At 44.1% G+C, this 19,576-nt stretch overlaps 1 protein-coding gene across 1 annotated transcript in view; it reads left to right on the top strand.

The window, feature by feature from the left end:
- Positions 1 to 14,915, top strand: part of CEP170B (centrosomal protein 170B) — a 55,674-nt gene extending 40,759 nt beyond the window's left edge. The window contains exons 11-20 of the mRNA XM_010160240.1: positions 1 to 45; positions 526 to 528; positions 3,692 to 3,836; positions 5,981 to 6,140; positions 9,595 to 9,633; positions 10,199 to 10,342; positions 11,828 to 11,916; positions 12,473 to 12,566; positions 13,899 to 13,950; positions 14,680 to 14,915. The exon at positions 1 to 45 is cut by the window's left edge and continues 1,713 nt beyond it. Coding sequence (XP_010158542.1) covers positions 1 to 45; positions 526 to 528; positions 3,692 to 3,836; positions 5,981 to 6,140; positions 9,595 to 9,633; positions 10,199 to 10,342; positions 11,828 to 11,916; positions 12,473 to 12,566; positions 13,899 to 13,950; positions 14,680 to 14,915 — 1,007 coding nt within the window. The remainder of the gene's footprint in view (positions 46 to 525; positions 529 to 3,691; positions 3,837 to 5,980; positions 6,141 to 9,594; positions 9,634 to 10,198; positions 10,343 to 11,827; positions 11,917 to 12,472; positions 12,567 to 13,898; positions 13,951 to 14,679) is intronic.
- Positions 14,916 to 19,576: the final 4,661 nt, after the last annotated feature.

Below are 19,576 nucleotides of genomic sequence, written 5' to 3'. Positions count from 1 at the left end.
TCAGCAGGACCCGCTCCAGCAGTGTGAAGTATTCCTCCTCGTCCAGTAAGTGCTCGTGCTTTATGTTTCTTCCCCCTTTCTGATTTACAGGCTACACGTGGTTGCCAAGGATTAGTATCTCAGTGAGACGAGTGCTGCATCAGTGAGTACAAAAGTCTGCATTAACAAGTGGTACAGAGGTTGAGATTTCCTGTGGGTTTGGAGACAGCAGAGCATCTCTCATACCCAATGTGGTGTTGTCTGTGAGGATATTGCTGTTTTTCTTTTTTTCTTTTTGGTGGCTTTGTTTTCTGCAAAAACAGTTGCCATTTGAAAGGGCATGTTAGCTATTTTTTTGTTTAAAAGGTAGAATTTAGTGCCTTTCCAGTGCTACAAGGAATTCTGTTCTGTTTTTCTTTGACTTAAGATTCAAAGTTTGCTCCCAGAGACCTTATAATGGTGTTGATGACAGTTGATGTCCAAGGTGGCAGGTTTGAAGGCACCCGAAACAGGAGAACAAGAAATAAATGTCCCTGTGTTGTGAAGGCTGTTCGCTTGTTCTTCCTGTAAATGCAAATCTGGAGCTGGACACTACACGTTGATTGCCCTGAGAGATTCCCACTACTGTGTATTTTCACTCCCTTTTGCTGTAGGTAAGGCAAGTGCACAGTCGTATTTCCACGAGGCAGAGGTTTGGGGGCTGTCTTGCCCTGTAGCCGTGCACTCCGCAGACTCTTGGAATATCAACATTTGTCATACTGAAATAAGCCTTTAATTAGGAGGTGGGGACAATGCCGATGACAACTCTGAGTAGTAGGTGGTAATCAGCGATTGTTCCCCGCACCTTTGGTCTACCTCCTGGTCTACACCTGCAGTCCTTGACCTCCCACGGATGTGGCAAAGCAGATCTGTCTGCTTAGGGGTTTAGGGACCCCTAAGGGACAGGAGGACCCAAGGGGCAGGAAAAACCCCTTTGGCTGGGTTTCTCAGGCATGTTGAGAGAGATGCTGTTTTCAGCAGATCTGTGGTTTTGTACGGGGCCTTGGAGTTCTGGATGTGTCCTTTCCATATCTTCGTCTGCAGTTGAAATAATTATCCTTCTTGCAGTATTCATTTTTATTGCATGCTAAAAATGTTATTTGCTGCTTGTTTTGATTTGGATTGGTTTAGTTCACCCAGCTTCCCTTTTATTTTAATGATTTTTTTCTTACATATTTGTATATGTATGTAAATCAGAATGTGAATGAGCTAAAAGAGTGTGTATGGTCTCTTCTCTTGCCTTTTTTGAGATGATGCCATTATTGACTTCTTGTTAAACAGTAATAAATTTAAAGCAAAATAATGTGGTCAGAGTTTTCCGAACAGGAGACACTCTTTGCACGCTCTCTGCCTTTGGACCACAGACTTCAAATCATTTGGAGAAAAATGATAAGTGTTGGCTAGTTCTTGGCTTAAATGAATTGGTTTTTGATTTCCAAAGCTCTGTAGCAGCATGCTAACACCTTTCCTTGTGCATAGTTGCAGCAGATGATGCTAATCCTTTCTCTGAGTTAGTTCTCTTAAAATACTAACCTCCTAATTCCTTGATAGGATTGTGGACCTTGCACAAGCTCTTAAGTATACTAGTGTACTTCATGCTTCGTTGTGCTGTACCAAGTGTGTGATGCATGTTCCTGTACTAATGCTGTTATAGATATGGTGAATCAATACCTAGCATCCCATTCCTGGAACAAAAGTGAAGCGTTGATAACCTGAACTATTGCACTGTGCCAGCAAGACATTTTTTAGCATGATACTATGACCCTTGAAAGCATAGAGTGTCAGGCCTTAGGGGTAAGGAGGCAGATGTGGCTAATGTATTCAAGGATTTCTTAAGGCGTTTAGCTAACCACAATAGTTTCCAACTCTTGAAGTGGGAGAAAGTTAATCTTGCTAACAGAGGAACAGAATGAACTCTCTGGCCATGAGACAAGGAATGCCAGGAGATTGTTGGGCCATCTGCAGTAACTTCGGGTGAAATGCACAGATAACATCAGAATAATCCAAGTTGCCAATTCTGAAAGCTAAGGGCTGTTCTCCCCTGCTCCTCTGTGTACACTATTTGTTCACTCAGTGTAATTTGAATGGTACTGAGGGAGCTGATTCTGATTTCCCTTGGCATACAGGGATGGAAAATCAGGCTCTTCATTTTAAAATTGCTGTTCAGTGACAGGGTGACCTCTTGATTCTAAACATGTGTTTTAAAAAAACCAAAACATCTCTAGTGGTGGAACATGAGCAACTTTTTTTTTTTTCTGTAAGCCAAGACATTTATACAGCTACAGTTGAGATAGCCATGTCTAGGAATACTTTTTTTACTACACAGTAACGGTCTACGGTTTCTACCTGCATCTTATATGCCAAATTTGTTATTTTTGTGTATGATCTGTTATGATCTATGATTTTCTGTGTATGATCTAGGATAAGGGGTAATGGTTTAAACTGAAAGAGGGTAGATTTAGATTAGATATAAGGAAGAAATTCTTCAGAGAATTTCTCCCCACAGAGAGGGTGGTGAGGTACTGGGACAGGTTGCCCAGAGAAGCTGTGGATGCCCCATCCCTGGAAGTGTCCAAGGCCAGGCTGGATGAGGCTTTGAGCAACCTGGTCTAGTGGAAGGTGTCCCTGCCCATGGCAGGGGGGGTGGAACTAGATGGTCTTTAAGGTCCCTTCCAACCCTAACCATTCTATGGTTCAATGATTCCATTCTATGCTGGCTTATTTTACTTGCAGTGATTCAGTGTTATGATAATCTTGGTAACACAGTGAAGCTTTTAGGTGTTGTAATTGTAAATAACTCGGCTGGTTCTGTGTTTGGTGGGTCTTCATTCTCCAGGGAAGGACAGAGGGGAATGAAGTGGTATCCATAGAGAGTGTAGTAAGGCAGCGAACACCAGGAGCCCAGTTTTCAAATGAGGACATCTGGATGTTTCCCGTGCAAGGAGGACCTGGGTGTCTACAGATCTGCAGAACCAGTTGGGATAAGTGGGCAGCTTCCACTTGGCTCCAGGGGTTGAAGCCGATCCTGACTGTGTGAATGCTCTTTCTCCTAGACTGTCCCTAATGGCGAATTGCGAGACAGGAGGCAAACACGGGTGGTGTGGACTTCTGCGAATAACACCAAGCACTATAGCCTGTTCTTCACTCAAAACTGCCTCCTTTTGCTTGTATTCGCAGCTAATTGGAAAGATGTCTGCAGGCTTGAAAATTGGGCTGTCTTTAGAAAAGGACTTCTGTGGGACTATGAGGAGTCTGAAATGTGTGCTACTTATACATAGAGCTTCTGTGCATGGAAAGCCAAGTCTGTGGTAATTTACTACGTTGGAGCTGTTAACACAGTCATTTTGCTTTTCCATTGGAACTTCCCACTCCAAATTTGTGTAGTGAATGGGAGCCATACAAGTGCTCAACTTGGAAACAAGCTCTTAGAATGTATTGTTTAACTTAAAATCTGCACAGAAACTCTCCTTTTCTTGTGCTCTTGGGCTAGTTTTGTGTTACCTTTTTGCCCTTTTGTAGTTGTTCTTTACTACTTTCCTCGATCTGAAACCAATTCATTTTTTATAAGCATCAAGGCGGAGACCACAGGGTTCAGATTACACTTCTACTTCAGAGGAAGAGTATGGCTCAAATCACAGCTCCCCTAAACACAAACGCTCCCATACTTCAACAGCCACACAAACACCGAGGCTCCGTGGCTCTGGGCTGAGCAAACAGAAGCACAACGGCAGAGAGACGGATGACGATGAAGATTTTGATGACCACCCTGACCCCTACAACTTCATGGCACAAACAGCAGAGATAGCGGAAATAGCCAGGTGAGGTGGGGCTTTGTGTATTGACCCACGCGTTGAAAATGGATTGAGTTTTCCTTGGTGTTGGTATCAAATTCAGGTGTGCTCTTTCCTATTGTGTGCCCTCCCTCCCCTTCATATCTGAACACAGCCTTGTCCAGTCTCGGAAGGTTTTCATGCAGTTTTACAGCATGTGCTAGGCTGTGCTGGTTTTACCTTCTCTCTAGAAAATGCCAAGGTGTGGGGCATTGTATCTTGGTTTTTCTTGTTCAGGTTGTGGACGGGTCTCCTCTTGTAGCTCTAAGTCTGTCAAAAGATGTAACTGTCTATACCTGCTTATCTCTGCTTCCTGCTTGAAGTCACTGCATGTGCGTGACCAGACAGGTTGGTGTGAACTGTCCTAATTCTCTGCAGAGGAAGTCAAATGGGTTAGCAACGCTGAATATGTAAACTGTTGAAGCTGCTTTGCCTGGAGCTGGTGAGGGAGCAGTAAGCAGTTGCCGTGGGGCAGAAACCTCATTGGATTCAATTGTGCAAGCAGGAAAATCTGTCTGGGCCCTGTGTATAAATGAGTCGTTACTGAGCTTGAGTCCCTGGATACAGGACCTATTGTGTACTGGTGGTCTGATGGTTGCCTGGAGGACCTTAGCAGTAAAGCAAATAGATTCTTTTTTTAAACTGTGGCATTTGAGGTTTGACATCTCTAATATGCAACTGTGTTATGCCAACTTTCCAGAAATACTGGTCTTCCGTTGTACTGGCCATACTTGAAATGCTTTTGACCGAGGAGGCTGTCTTCTGTCTGCTTTTGGTCAGCATTCCAAGTCACCCATATCGCTTGCCCCACTGATCTCCAAAGGGCTTTTCTTGTGTGAACATTGCTGTCAGGCTGCTTAGGGAGCGTGTCAGCCTTCAGACCAGGCCGCGGCAGCGGTACAGCACGAAGTGTGCATGTGGCAGACGCTGGCTGCCCTCCTCGCAGCGCTCCGCGTTGCAGCAGCTATAAATAACCGGTTGCGTCAGACGTGTCTGGCGCTGGGTGTTGCAGGGCTTGGTCGCAGACTCGGCTTCGTAATTGCAGTTCTGATTTCCGTTGCTGCTCCCAAATTAACTGGGAGGGGTTTAAGGGAGTCAGAGTTAAAAGGGAAAATGCCACTTGTTTACAGTAAGTGAATCACGTAATGGATGTGTTCAGTGACAGCTCTATCCAAGCCAGCACAGATAGGGGGCACCTTAGGCAGGCAGATCAAACTGCTTTTTATTAGTTCAATTATGCATTTGCTTTCTGAGGAGATGTTCTGCTGAACTGACAGTTTTATTACATTGCGTGGGTTTTTTTGAGTTAAAGAAGAAAGTGGCTTTCAGATGAAGCTACCTATCTGGAATGTTATTTTTTTTTTTCTCTTAGAAGCTTTTCTTTAAAATTACCACAACAGGTACTTTTGGTCTGAAGGGTGTTTTTTTTTTTTTTAAGCTCTGCCAGCAAGAATCCAGTGACTTAGAAACTGGTTTGGAGATCTAGAGCAAGCAGAGCAGAGTCCTACAAGTGCTGAGTGTTATCTGGATACCTGTCAAGGGACTTGAATTTTCAAGATTTTGTTTCTGAAAACCAGATCTCTCTAGGGTATGCCCTGCTTACCCTGGTAATCCCTCAGCCCTTCTGGAGAACATGGAGGCGTACCTGGATTTACAGTCTATAATCCACAAAGGAGAAGGAGAGAGTTTGAAATTTTATTATTTAAGTATAGTAAAGAAAAAAACTTCTCCTTGTATGGTCTTTTAAAAGAAAAGAAAGTCTCAAGAAGGAAAAGTGGCCATGTTCTGCTAAATTGAAACAAAGAAGGAAGGAGAGCAATAACATAACACTTCTTTATGGGTTGTCTCAAATAAATTCTGGTAGTTTGCAGTCAGTAAAATTTTCTTTTTATCAAATCTCTACTTTGAAGCTGGGTTCAGGAGGAGAGCGGATTTATTTTGTTCCTCTTGTATGCAGCCAGAGTATTCTTTAGCACCCTGCCAAGGCACCCTCCAAAAAACCTGCTTTCCCTAGCCTCTGCAGAGGTTATAATTCATACAAACTTTTGGTGGCTCCACCTTTTACATTTTATGAGTATGAGGCTGCTTGTATGATGTGTCCTAATGGCTCTGCTGCATTCCCTGTGCTTCAGACTCAGCCAGACCTTGGTGAAGGATGTGGCCATCCTTGCCCGAGAGATTCACGATGTTGCTGGAGATGGGGACTCACAGAGCTCATCAGGGACGGGACTAAGCAACTCCCTCAGCTCTGTGCCCAACACTCCCGCTTCCACCATATCAGCGAGAGAAGAGGTAAGATCCTGAACGACAGAAGTCTGCCTCTGACCGCAAGCAAGTATGCGGGGTACAGTTGTGGTGGGAGACTGGGGCAGTATCCCCAGTTGTGGCAACATTTGAAAAACCCCTCACACCCTGCTCCCTAAAAAACACCAGCAGAAAGACTGACTGCAGTCTATTTAGGGTGCTCTGTATTTCACCCTCCCCTGTTCCACAGTCACCCTTGTAAGAGGTGGGAGCGAGCCGCATGGATCAAGAGCTGTGTTGGATCTAGGCAGATTTAGCTTTTGCTGGGGGCATCCTTTCTGTGCCTCCAGAAAGCAGGAGGGCCCTAGTGTCAAAATATTAGATTTCTCCTATTTCCTAAGGATCTCGTGGCCTCTGGTTGGACTTTTGGTCCCTGGAGTTTGCATCTGAGGAACAGGATGGGGTGGGGGTGCGTTGTGCTGCCATACCAGGGAGCCTGAGCCTCCCTTCTTGTTTCAGACAAGGCGCTGCCTCCGTGCCCTGGCTGCATGCTCTCTGTCAGTGGTGTATTTTGTACCTCTGCTGTGTCCTTTCTGCCAGTCCCTGGCAAGAGGGTACTTGAAGGCCCTGTGACCCTGCTATGATCATCAAAGAAGGTGCAGAGCAGAAGTTTAGGGAGATACCCAGAAGATCAGGCTAGTGTTAAGCCAAGGTGAGCTGCAGCCCCCTCAGGGAGGGACTTTTTCCTGGGGCCAATCGGAGCCACAGTGCACAAATATTTCGCAATAACTTCAGGCTCTGAGATAGTGTTTTATTGCTTCCTTCCCTTGCAAGTGCCACACCCGCAAGACTGCCTTATGTAGTATCCTTTTTGAGCAGTTAAGGTGACAAATCTACTTTATTTCTCACTTGCAATTGAAATGCTTGCTGTGGATTGGTAATGACCAGTACACAGCACCCGCTTCCTTCCAGAAGATCAGCATACCTATGTTTTTGTTGAGTCTCACAGAAAGGTATGACCATAAATCAGCTCATACAGAGGCATGTCCTCTGCTGCTAGAGGAAGAACACCCGCAAAAGGCGTTGTTTCTACTCTGTGCAAAACTGTAGGCCCCAGAACACACGGCTGTGACGCTGAATGCAGAGTCACAAAGCCAGGGTTGCTCGGACCCAAGCAAATTGAGGGCTTGCCTGTGATGTGGCTTTGCAGTGCTGCTGAGTGGGACGTGGCAGTCAGCCCCCTTGCAGTAGTCAGGAGAGCAAACACAGGGCTGCTGCCGGCAGTGCTCACTGCTAGAGCACCTTTTGAGATCATGCAGCAGTGTAAATGAAGCAGCACTGATAGGAGCCAATGAAGACATCAGGAGCCATAACTGTTGCTGTGTTCAGCCAGTGCTGGCTCAAACTACTAGAAAGGCTTTTAACTAGACTCACTCCAAAGAGGGTTGGATGTCACTGTGATTTCAGCAGGGCAGGAGGCTGGGAGGCCATTTGAGTTACACCCAGAACGCCGCTGTGCATATGAGGAGCTGCCCTATGCCAGTGATGGCCAGGAACTGGTTAAATGAGCAGGTCTTTCTACAGTGTGAAGACATAGAGCTGAATCCTGAATAGCTTGGGATCCTGAACTGTGCATCTGGTGGGTCATGTTATGAGTGGGAGCAATATAAACCATTGTGGGTTTAATAAGCACACGTCGTGTCTTTGGAACTGGACTGGAATCAGCTGACACACTTCCTTCAGTCTGGGTGCTGCTGAATTTCTGCTGAAATGATTATTTTGGCTTAATGCAGGGAAATAGCTAGGAAATACTGGAGGATCAGTGTGTGTAATGCTAAGAATTTTCTAAGTATTAATTAAACAACTTAAATATTATAGGAAAGGGCATAGTGATGAGAAATTGCTGTCATTATAATAGTAATGTCTTGAAACATCTGATAAAAGGAAATATGTGAATAAGAAATGTTTGCTCTGCGTGACTATCACTTAGACTGCTCTGGCTCTTGCAGTGTTGTATGCCGTCCTGCTAGCTCTTGATTTTCTACTAGTAGTTATTTATATCTATTCTATCAAAGTGGGAAAAAATGCAGGGGAAAATAAGTGCTGATGCTGGAGTCACTTTTGAGGGTTTAATGCCATACCAGAAGCTTCACTTCAGACCGGTGTCTGGCACAGCATTTCTCAGCCTCAAATGAATTGCTTTTTAAATTACTTTGATTACAGAGCTTAGTAAAAGATTAAAATCATGAGCATTCTCTTAGAAGTGAAGGTGGAGCCTTAGATTTAAACCTTATTCTCCATGTTCTGTCCTTTCAGGTCCAGTGTTGGTTTGGATGTTTGCCAAGGAGGTTTGCAGTTTCCCCAGTGTATGTTTGGGGTGGTTTTGTTTGTTTTTGTAGCCTCAGCTGTAGAGTTTATAAAACCCTAGATTGTTGGCATACTGAGCTGAGTACTGCTATAAATTAAGCAAAAAAAACCCCAAACAAACAAAAAAAGGGTCCAGTAAGGGTGAAACCTTTGTGATTCCTGTTTAGCAAAGCCATGGTTTGTTTGGGATGCCTTGAGTTGTGGGTTTGTAGGTTTTACAGGACCCAGCTTTCTGCAGAGCAGAGCAGTCAAACTGAAGGCTCAGCTGCCGCAAGCCTAGCCAAGTGGATCATCCCAAATGACTGGCAGCTTATGCAAATTTAGCCCTGTGCAAAATTCTTTTGGTTGGTATTTTTTTTTTTTAAGTTGATAATGATATAGTAAAAAGTTAAGAACCCAATTATGTTTAAGTTGTTGTTTAACCTACTTGATGTGAGTGTTGGTATGACAGGAGGAAATGCTTCCAGGTGTGACAGAACAGAAAGCATGAGAACAGACCAGGTCACGTAGGAAAATCTCCTGGTGATGGGGGAGCAGGTGCTGCCCTTAGTGTGTTTTCAACTGGTTGTGCTGAGAACTGCTGGACTGTAGGAATACCTCATTCCTTTCTGACGCTGTTTCATTGCTGTAAGCAACCTAACTTACTGTTTCTGCCCTTCGCAAGAGGATGCTTAAAAAAACAAGAGAAGCTTATTAGCTGAACACTTTGGCTGCTGTGCCTCTCTACTATAATGTCTCATACTTCTGCCTGTGTACAACCCACGTGCTATTGCTTAGAGTGTGGGAAGCCTGGACCTTGGATGGCACATGGTTTCCGTGCAAGAGCTGTGTGCTTTGCCAGCCTAAGAGCCTCCTGGGTTTAGCCCATTCCCTGTGCTCGGAGGGCTGCTGGATTTCACTCGGCACACTCCGAAGTAACTGGGGAGCTGCCTGAAATGGCCTCTGCAGAACTGGTTGGTGACCAGGACCTCCATGAGCTGCAGTGCATGCGGGGGGGTGGGCATCCAGTGCTGGTCCTCAGGAATGCGCTTTTGGGAATGCCAACCCGAAATAGCCCCAAACCACACGTTCTCTTTGATACTTGCTGTCACAGTCATTCACTAGCATTGATCTCTTTGTTTCTGTTTTAACACAGATTGCTCGTAGATCTTTTCGGCTGGCATATCCATTCCAGGTGCACTTTCCATCCCATTATTTTTGTATCTCTGTCTTGTCACTGTTATTTTCCTCCCCTTCTTTTAGACGTTTTTGTCTGTGGGTCAAGCAAACAGGAGTAGATGTTCTTGCCTTCTGTGTTCTTCCTGTTGGTTATTTGCATTATTAGTGGTTTTCTATTGCTTTTTCATCTCTTCCATGTGTTACTGAGTGGTTTCGGTTTAATTTTAATGTGGCTTTAATGTTGCATTGATATATTAGATCACAAGATAAGGGAAAACAGAGCCTTTTTGAGTTTTAGCCTTAACTCAAAAAAGGCAAAGACGTACTTTTCGACTACGTGTGCAAGTCCCAGAATTATAAAGTGGAATAGCCCCACGGAGTTTTGAAGGATGACTCCAGTGGGTCGGTGCTTGCAGGATTGGGGTCTAGTAATTTGCTTAGGAACCCATACCTGTCTGAACAAGACTTAAGTGAGTCAGTGTTCCTCTGGGGCTTGCCTGAAAATCTGCAATACCTGCAGTGAGTGCCTGTGTGCCTTCTTCCCTCTAATTTTTAATGACTCATTACTCATTATTTCCAAGTTGGTGCAACACATTCCAGAAGCAAGTCTGAACTACCAGAAAGTGCCTCCGGGATCAGTGGAACTGAAGGATTTTGACCAAAATATGAATGATAATAGAGAAGAGGATCCCTCCAGAAAAACAAGGACAAGAAACCGTGAGGAGGCAGGCCACCTTTTTCTTTACATATGACTTTGCTTTAAGTTACAGTGTATGTACCTGCTCTAAGCTGCCAAATGAAGCTACTAAAAAAACCCCAAAACACTTCTCAAGAGCCCTGACTTACAGGTATAAAAACAGTGTTTAAAAAAAAGAAAAAAAGAGGAATAGAATCACCCTTCTTGTCAATACTGACTGGAAGTTTCCTCTCCTCTGTGAAACTCCATTAAAGCCTGAGGCTTGGTCGCTTGTTTGGGGGGAGGCACCCAGTGTCAGAGCCCACTTAGGCTATTTTACTGCTCTTGTAAAGAAAAACACAAAAATCTCAACTTCGAAATCTGCAGCCCCGGTAGTTTAATGGCAAGGAATCGTGACATGGAAACAGTTGTTCCCAGTCAATAAAGGCACCTTACTTTTCTGCAATGGACATGCTGGTCAGAGCAGCATTGGCAGGATCTGGACTTCATGGGGAGTTTCTGCACCTGGGCTTGAGTGCTGTGGCACAGCTGGCAATTTTGTGCAATTTTGATGTAGCTCTTTTGGGGTGAGACAGCAGGACAACCTGGGAATCGCTGCAGTGATGCTGGAGGGTGAGGAAGCCTGGCCTGAAACTTGAGGCTGGGGATGAGGGCTGTAACGGGGTGATGGTGACAGAGAGCAGAGGAGCAGGGTGCTGTCGCAACACTCAGTGTAGGAACACGGTGCTGGCTGTTGCTTCCGCTTGCGTTGTGCCTGCAGGCTCTGGTTGAGAAGGAAGAGCTGGGGCAGAGGCTCTGTGGAGGCAGCGCAGGCAGAAGGGGAGAGCTGGGCTCCAGCACAGTCACTGCTGCTCTGGAAGGGGAGTGTGACTAGGCTGGCGGAGGGGACCTTGGGCTGAGCCACTGGTACCGAGCCTGCCCTGTGACAGGCCTGGAGCAATCCCTCGCTCCCCTCTAGAGATGTGCCGAGGCTGAATAAAAGATGCAGGCTCAGAGTGCCCCCAGCTGATGTGGTGTTTCCTGGCAGAAGCCTGGGGGCTCTTTTTGACCACAGTACTTGAATATTTGGGGGTTGGTGGTTTGTTGTTGTTAATAAAGCAGAATGTAACATGGTGGGATTACGTGGCTGTGAGGGTGGCTTGAACTCATATAAATCACATTAGATGGTTTCAGTGAGACTGCCTGTGGGACTTCTTGCATTGTGATTTGATTTCTTAGGGGGAGGTGCCTATGAGGCTTGGAAAGTCTTTCAGAAGTGCTTAAATAGTTACCTTACTGCAGGACAGCTCTGTCTCTTTGTACACCCCTCAAAAAAAGCAATCCAAGGAAGTTAGTATTCATCTTTTTGCCAAAGTGCTGCAACAAAGCTGTGTGTCGTCTTAATCTCCCTTGAACTTCAAATATCATCCCCACAGATGAAGATGTTTTAGTGGAGATCATTTACTGTAAAAATTTTGAGATTTGTAATATGCTGCTTCTGCTAAAAGTTCTCTGATCTGCCCTTATATTTTAGGTGATCTTTGACAATCTGATGTTGAACCCTGTGTCCCAGTTATCACATACAATCCGTGAAAATACAGAAAACCTAGCTGAAAAAATGAAGTAAGTAACTTCTTAGCCCTGGCCTGAAATGGTGACATGCTGCTGAGTTTGCTACTTGTGGAAGATAATGCATTGTCGTCTTGGAAAGTCTTGTTATCAAGATGCAGGGAATCTAGATGAAGGAGACGGTGTGTGTAGTGAACGAGAGGTAACATGATGATTTATCATGTATTTTTTCAGATGTTTGATCTTTGGATAATTACTGCTGGATTTGTAATGACTGTTACTACCTTAACTTGGAAATATTGCCTGTGCAAAGGCTTAGCAGAAAATGTATTCTTGTTGGTAGATTGTCTCTTCTTTCCTCCCCTGTCCCAAGGTTCTTGGAAAGCCTACAGGTCACCAAGGCTTGTGAAAGCTCTTCAAAGCCTGTTGTTCCTGTAGGAGACATCATTAGGGAAGGACTTTGGATTGTTCCTAAATCACCTGAAAGGCGCTTTGTCCAGTCTCTAATCCACTAATCTCCTTTGTTGCCACATCTTGTGATAATTAAATCTTTTAAACAAGCAGCTTTTGGATGGCAATTTTAAGACCAGCTCCGCTTTTTGTGCTGCAGGATTCTGTTTCAAAACTCAGAAAGGACCTGGGAGGAGATGGAGGCCAAAATTAATTCAGAAAACGAAGTGCCAATTCTGAAGACGTCAAACAAGGTAAGACCATGCGAGCAAGTGAAGTACCAAGGGCTTGCATCCATGAAAGCTTTGCAAGAAATCAAAGTAACAAGCTCTGCCCTTTCTCAAATCCATTTCTGAAATTCCTAGTCCATTTACATGTGTTGAACTGCTGAGTTTTGTTGCTGTTTGAAGTGCGACGAAGTGAGTTCCTCCAGCTGTTGAGTTTCAGGAAACTCTTCCCCCTTTCCTTTTCATCTTCAAAGACCCAGGCCCTTAACAGATATTCAAGTCTGGGGTCACTAAACGTCTACCAAAGCATCACCTACCATGTGGTTGCCACAGCTTCAGTTGTAGACAGATGTTTCTCATGAATGTTTGTTTTATTCACCTGTAACAATTTGATAACAGGACAATAAAAAAAAGCTTCAGCCCTCGAGTGGTGGTTGTGCTCTCGTGACCTCTTACTGTAATACAATAAGGAACCCAGCAAATACGGCTCATGCTAAGTGTACACAGGATTGTGCAGGACCTGTGTCGCTGCCATACTACTGCCACGTCTGTGGGCAATTGCTGTGTCTGGTCTAGGAGTTGAGTTTGCAAATATCTTTGTGGATTTAGTGTTAAGGAGGATGTGGAGGAGCCCTTGTACAGTTAATCTGACTAGCACTTCAAATCTGAAATCCACTGTGGCTATGAACTGGGCCACATTTCACTTGGTGAAATGATGCAGAGCAGAGGTCCCTGTGCATGGACCAGATGCACCTAGATACAGGTCATAAAATCATAAAATGGCTTGGGTTGGAAGGAACCTTTAAAGACCTCTAGTCCAACTCCTCTGCAGTGAGCAGGGATACCTTCAACTAGATCAGGGTGCTCTGAGCCCTGTCCATCCTGACCTTGAATGTCTCCTGGGATGGGGCATCGACCACCTCCCTGGGCAGCGTGTGCCAGGGTTTCACCACCCTCACTGTAAAAAATGCCTTCTTTATATCTCATCTGAATCTGTCCCCGTTTAGTTTAAAACCACTACCCCTTGTCCTGTCATAACAGGCCTTGCTAAAAAGTCTGTCCTCGTCTTTCTTACAAGCCCCCTTTAAGTACTGAAAGGCCACAATAAGGTCTCTCTAGAGTCTTTCTCTTCTCCAGGCTGAACAACCCCAGCCCCATTCAGCCTTTCCTCACAGGAGAGGTGCTCCAGCCCTCTGACCATCTTTGTGGATACCAGCTTTGTCATTTCTGTTGAGTAAGCAAGGTTGGAACTGACTTTAAATCTTCTTGATCAGATAAGGTGGAAGGAGTGAGACTAAATTCCCTTGTCAGTTGAGAATTTTGTTGCTTAATTTTCTGTTCTGATGCTTTTGTTTCTAGGAAATCAGTTCTATCCTGAAGGAGCTCAGGAGAGTTCAAAAACAACTTGAAGGTTGGTTATGTCAATTGCTCTTTTTGTCTCTCAAATGCCAATTAGTTGCACAAAATAAAATAATGTGGCTTGATTTGCCACTGGAAGCTGGGAAAGGGTGCAGAAGTTCAATTTGTTAGCATAGCGCGCTCTGACGAGTGCATATGGGACGAACAGTAGATTTATCTTGTGCTGTCAGTTTTTAAGAAAATTGTTGACTTTTGCAATGTGGAAGCTGTTGCTGTGGAAATGCTTTGTTTGTGGTAATTAGCATATTCCCAAAGATGAACTGGCAAAGGTCTGCTCTGCTGAAATAATACTTATCAGCTCTTTCAGCCAATAAGCTGTGCTGTGCTTTTTGGACTTGAATTTTGTACAGAGCTCTGCAGTAGAAAAGGCAAGACAAGCTCTTGCATCATCTAGAAGCTTAATAAGGACATATAAAAACCTATAGGTGTTGTTTTGGGCTCCTGATAAATGCTTGCCATTTGGCTGCTGTAGTTTGTCTTCCCTTTTAACCAGGAGGTTGAATGTCCTTGTAGCTTCAGTCTGGGAAAGGTTTTGCATGTTAAAGCTGCTTAGGCCCGAAGGTGTTAGTGAAGAAAATACCGTGACTAGAATGAACATGAGTCCTGCCTACAGTTCTGCTGTCTTCAAAATGAAGGCAGCAACATTCTGCTTAGGAACTCTGCTGAGTGCTGCTAATTATGCCTGTGTATCTCCCTGGTTTTTTTTCTTTCCTCCCCCCAGTCATAAACGCGATCATTGACCCTACTGGAAACTTGGATGTGGTTGCCAGTAACAAAGCATCTTCTGCTGCTAAACAATCTACAGCCACTAAAGTCAGGACTGCTAACACTTCTGGATCTACATTGGAGACTTTGTCCCCAGCACAGACGAGAAACTACACGCAGAAATCGAACTGTGGGTCTTCTACCTTAAAAGATTCAAATTTCATTCCAGAGGGAGAGAAATACGTGATCTGATACAATATTTTGTATTGCTATCATACTGTAATCTACTGTTGCATTAGTATTGTGTGTGAGTGGTTTGTGGACGGTTTGTGTGGAGCAGTTGTTTAGATTGCTAACACGTTGCACAAAAAGCCCCAATCTATGCTGTGAGGGTGAATGGAAAGTCTGTGTATGCCTTTTCAACACGACTAGCACTGTGGAGCAGCACATACTCAGCATAGAGGCAAACTGATTTTTAGGAAATCGCTCACTTATTCTTCCAGTGTGCCATAAAAACCCCAGGCTTTGCATACACTCCATTCAATACTGCCGAAGCTGAAGTGTTCTTGCATTGGCCTGCTTATAATTATTCAGTTGTAATGAGGCGCAATTTAAAAAAAAAAAACAAACCACACTTCTTTTGGGACTATATTTGTTTTGTTTTGGTTTGTTTATATTATTTTTTTAATTGTACGAGTGAAGCATTAAAGCTCTGTTGGAATCAACCTGCAAATTCAACAGAATGATTGTGCAATATCGTGGGTTTCTAGGAGAAACTCCAAGTACATTCATGTAAGAAGCCCTTTTCAGGGGTCACAACAAGGTGACCGTGCTGGAGTTGCGCATTGCCTTTTTTTCAGCCCCAAACCCAAAATAAGACAGAATAATCCCTTTATTTTTCTCTTGGGAAAGTGTAAAAGTTAACAACGGTATGAATGTAAAGACTACTAATACGGTTACTATTTTTGATGATGTTTCAGGCCCAAAGTTTGGGGTAGGTACGAAAAGTCACATTTTACAGTTTAGCTTGCCAAATTTTCGTGATTTTGGTACAAATGCTGTCTTTAAGCTGCTTTTTTTTTTTTTTAAATGTACAATGTTTTTACAACGAGCTACAAATGCTCTTGGCTGGGCCAAAGACTAAGATGGTTGCAATGTGCTAGTTGCTAAGAAAAACATCTGTTCCAATGGCTGATGCAGTAAACTTAATTGCACAGTTGCTGTGAACTAGTGTTCACTTGACAGCACTGATAAAATAATGGCTTAAATGTAGCTCCACTTTTATGGCGATTTTTTTTTTCCAATTAAATGTAGCTCCACTTTTATGGCGAGTTCTGTTATGATTTTTTTTTTTCCAACGTAAAAGTGCTTGAAGACCACCATCCTGTGTTATTCTTCAGAAACTATTCAGCGGTGTCAAGCACTTGGTACATTTGGGGTTTTTGTCTGGATTTTACTGTTATAATCCTAGAAACCTGGAGGATTATGTGCAGTTGCACTGAGCAATTCCCGCTTTAAATAAAGCTGAGTTTTGTATTCTGTCTTTCAGTTGAACTGCAAAACACACTACTCAAATTTTTTGTTGCTTTCAGAACAAAAGTTTTGATTTTGAGGGGACCTCTTCCAATTGTGTTTGGTCCCAGTTTTTTTCTGTCTCGTATCAATTCCTTTTTCATTCTTCCTGGTCAATGAACAGTAATCAGGTTAAGAAATTCTTTTGTAGCTGTGGAGGATACGTTTACTGGGAAAGGTGAGCAGATGAGTTCCACTTTGCCCTCATACAGTGTGTAGTTTAACCAGTGAAAATGGTTTCCCAAGCTTGACTGCTTCCTGTGTGCTGACTTTATATTTTGGAGTGGGTAGTGGATTCCTTAGTTAGCTTCAGTAGTTACCTGAGCTTTTCTGCTAGAATGTTGTTACAGTGGGAATCTGTTGTTAAAGTAATTTAAATAAATAGGGTTGCTCACCAAGTGTTCCATCTTAGTAGCAAAGACCATCAGTGCTTTCCTGGTGACACCAGTGGGAGCTTTCTATCAACTTCAGCAGAAGCAGGATCGGTCCCCAAATGGGAGTATGCCAACAGGCCGTTAGTTTCTTTTGAGTGTGCAAGATGCTGGCTGTTAAACAATAGGTGAAAACATCCTTCCAAGATTTCCAGTAGGTTATAAGGCTCATCTGCTTGTGTGGAGATGCTCTTCCATGAAGAAATCTGCTGGATTTCATGTAGATGAATGCAGAATAAAAAAAAAGAATTTGCCCTTGGTGTTTATCTGCCTGTAATATATGCACTATCTGAATGTATCCATTCAGTCATTTATTCTGATCTGTCTTTTCTTGAGATACCTGACTCTGTCCTTGATGAATATCGTAAGTGGTGGTATCGTTCCTGACACGAGACACAATTTTTCAAGCCCTTCTTGGTTAGGGCTTGACCAGGTGCTACCCCAACTCACTAGGAGTTGAAGGACCTTCAACAGAGAAGGTGTTGCTCTTAGTTTCAGTTTTGCTGTAGAGACACATGAATTACTCAGACATCTGACCTGTGCTCTTGTTTGTTACCCATGTTTCCACATCCTCATGGCTGTGCTCTAGTGGAGTTTGTTTATGACAGCGTGCCCTTGGTGGGACCTCTGTTTACTTTCAGTTGAGAATTGCTTGATTCTTCCTTCATTCATGAACGCATCAGGGATGGATTTTCTTCCTTGGCTGCTCTGTTCTGAACTTGAGAGAGAGCCCACAGACAGATCAGTTAAATCAACCCGCAAAAGATGGTACCCCTTCAAGTGACTAATAAGGATGCAACAATCTCTGCCTGTTTATAATTTGGAAATGTGTGTGGGGAGGGAGGGAGGATGCACAGCTTGATTTATCTGTGACTCGGACAAACTATAAAATGCTCCTGTGTCTTCATCCTTGGATCTTTGCGTTTAATACGGTTTTGCTTGTCAGTGGTGAAATTCACCCTGTGTTTTCCTGCGTTCACTGCTGCTGAAGTGCACCCCGTTGGCACTTGTCTGCTCTGGATAAGCCAAAGAGCTGGCTGCCTGACTATTCCTCCTCCACTGATTGTTCATTCTGACAAGCGGTACCGCGTGCAGCCGTGAGAACAAGCCTCTGCGTGACTGCAGATGCGTAGTGGTGCATCTGGGTGACCCAGGGTCAGCGCCTAAGATACCTGTTGGCCTCCGTGAGCTACAGACGGGCCGTGCGTTGAGCTTGGTAGGGGGGACGCTGACCTATGGGTCACGCTCGTACCATATTGCTTTCATGTGTTTCGTATCTGACTAAAGAAATGTAACGAAGGGTGGGATTTTCAAAGTTCTGGGGAAGTGCGTACTCAGGTCCTTTTGGGTTTCCATGTGCTTTGGGTGCCTGACACCATGAGCACCTTTCCAAATCCCAGCCCTCAGCTCTTCCACTATACTTGAAAACCATGGTCTCACTTCGACGCTTTCAAATGTAAAAACCTGTTGCTCTGTTCTGATGGTGTGAATGTAAATTCCTGCGAGAATGTGTAGAGCGGGGACCCAGGTGTCTCTCTGGTGCCGTGTTGTGGTTGTGCTCCAGGAGAAGGGAATGTCTGCATCATCTTTGAGTATTTTAGTAAAGGTACAACTAGTGGAATGTTTACATGCAGCCTACCGAGAAAAAGAGGAGACAAAACAAGGTGTAAAGTACTTAAGTGCAAGATTCTACTAGTTTTTTCTTGTTTTGCAGATCACACTAGCTATTTTTGAAGTTGCGTAAATGTGTATAACTTTGGCAAAGACCAGACAGAACTACCTGTTCACTTTCGATGTGCCCCGTGCTGAATTGTGCCTATTTCACACTCTGCTGTTGTTATGCTGCTGATTCTGCTGTTCTGAACTGCTCACTGGATCATTCCATTTGCATGCAACACAAATGCAAGCTGAGCTGTCTGGGAGTGAAGCTGAAACACGTTTGTATAACTTGAATCCATTAATGACTTTCTCTTTTCCACACCCTCTTGCAATGCTGTGTATAATTTGATTTGTTTCTCCTACCCTGATTTTTTTTTTCTTTCCACTTTTGGGGTTTTTTTTTTGGATGGTAATTTATTTTTGTTTGGATTATAGGCAGTATCTGTACATTTTGTTTTCAAGGTGATATTGTGGACGTCTAAAAAACAAATTGTTATTTTATATAATTTTATCATAAAGTTGCTCTAATAAATCATTCTTTTAACATGTGACAATGATGCTGGAATTTGTGTGTTAATTTGGGGCGGAGTATGTGTTTGGACTGAATTTTTCAGCTGCCTGTTTACACTGGTGTTAAGTACAGTGTAATGAAAGAACTGTCAGAAGAGTCGTGGCGCAACTGGATCCGTCCTGGTGATGCCTATGGCTGGGGGCAGGTCCTTCTCCAGCAGTACAGGAGTGCCTTTTCCCTGCCCCCGTACCTACAGGATTGAAGTCCCCAAGTCCCGATCACCCGAGGGCGGTCTTCCTTCTGGGTATGGTATGGCGATACTCGACGTAATTGTTAGGACTGTTTTCCTTCGCTGCCCTGGTTGGCAGTGGTAGCTAAGTCCAGCCTGGATATGGTCATTCCCCAGCACGTATGTGGTTATAGGAAACTGTTATTAGGTTCACTCATTTGCTCTCGCCTTTCACATTTTTATATACATATGTTGGAGTTTTATGTGTTTGTGAAGTTCTTCTGATCTTGCCCTTCACTCCATCACTGCCCTCCTTCCATCCTGCAGTTCTGTCTGACCTTGGCATCCTTCCTGGCACTTAGAACACTAATTCCTCTTTCTGCACAGCCTTCAGGTGCCTGCAGCCTCCCCCGCCCTGCTCGGGGTGGCGTGGGACGTTGGCTCCGAGTCCTCTGCATTAGCACAGCTTCTGTGGGCAGCAGGACGTGTGTAGCTGATAAAAACACGTTGC

Source organism: Eurypyga helias, unplaced genomic scaffold (genome assembly GCF_000690775.1).
Source record: "Eurypyga helias isolate BGI_N326 unplaced genomic scaffold, ASM69077v1 scaffold14121, whole genome shotgun sequence".
In the NCBI taxonomy this organism is placed as follows: domain Eukaryota; kingdom Metazoa; phylum Chordata; class Aves; order Eurypygiformes; family Eurypygidae; genus Eurypyga; species Eurypyga helias.
The sequence above is the reverse complement of the archived record's forward strand: the minus strand, read 5'-3'. Positions and strand labels throughout refer to the sequence as shown.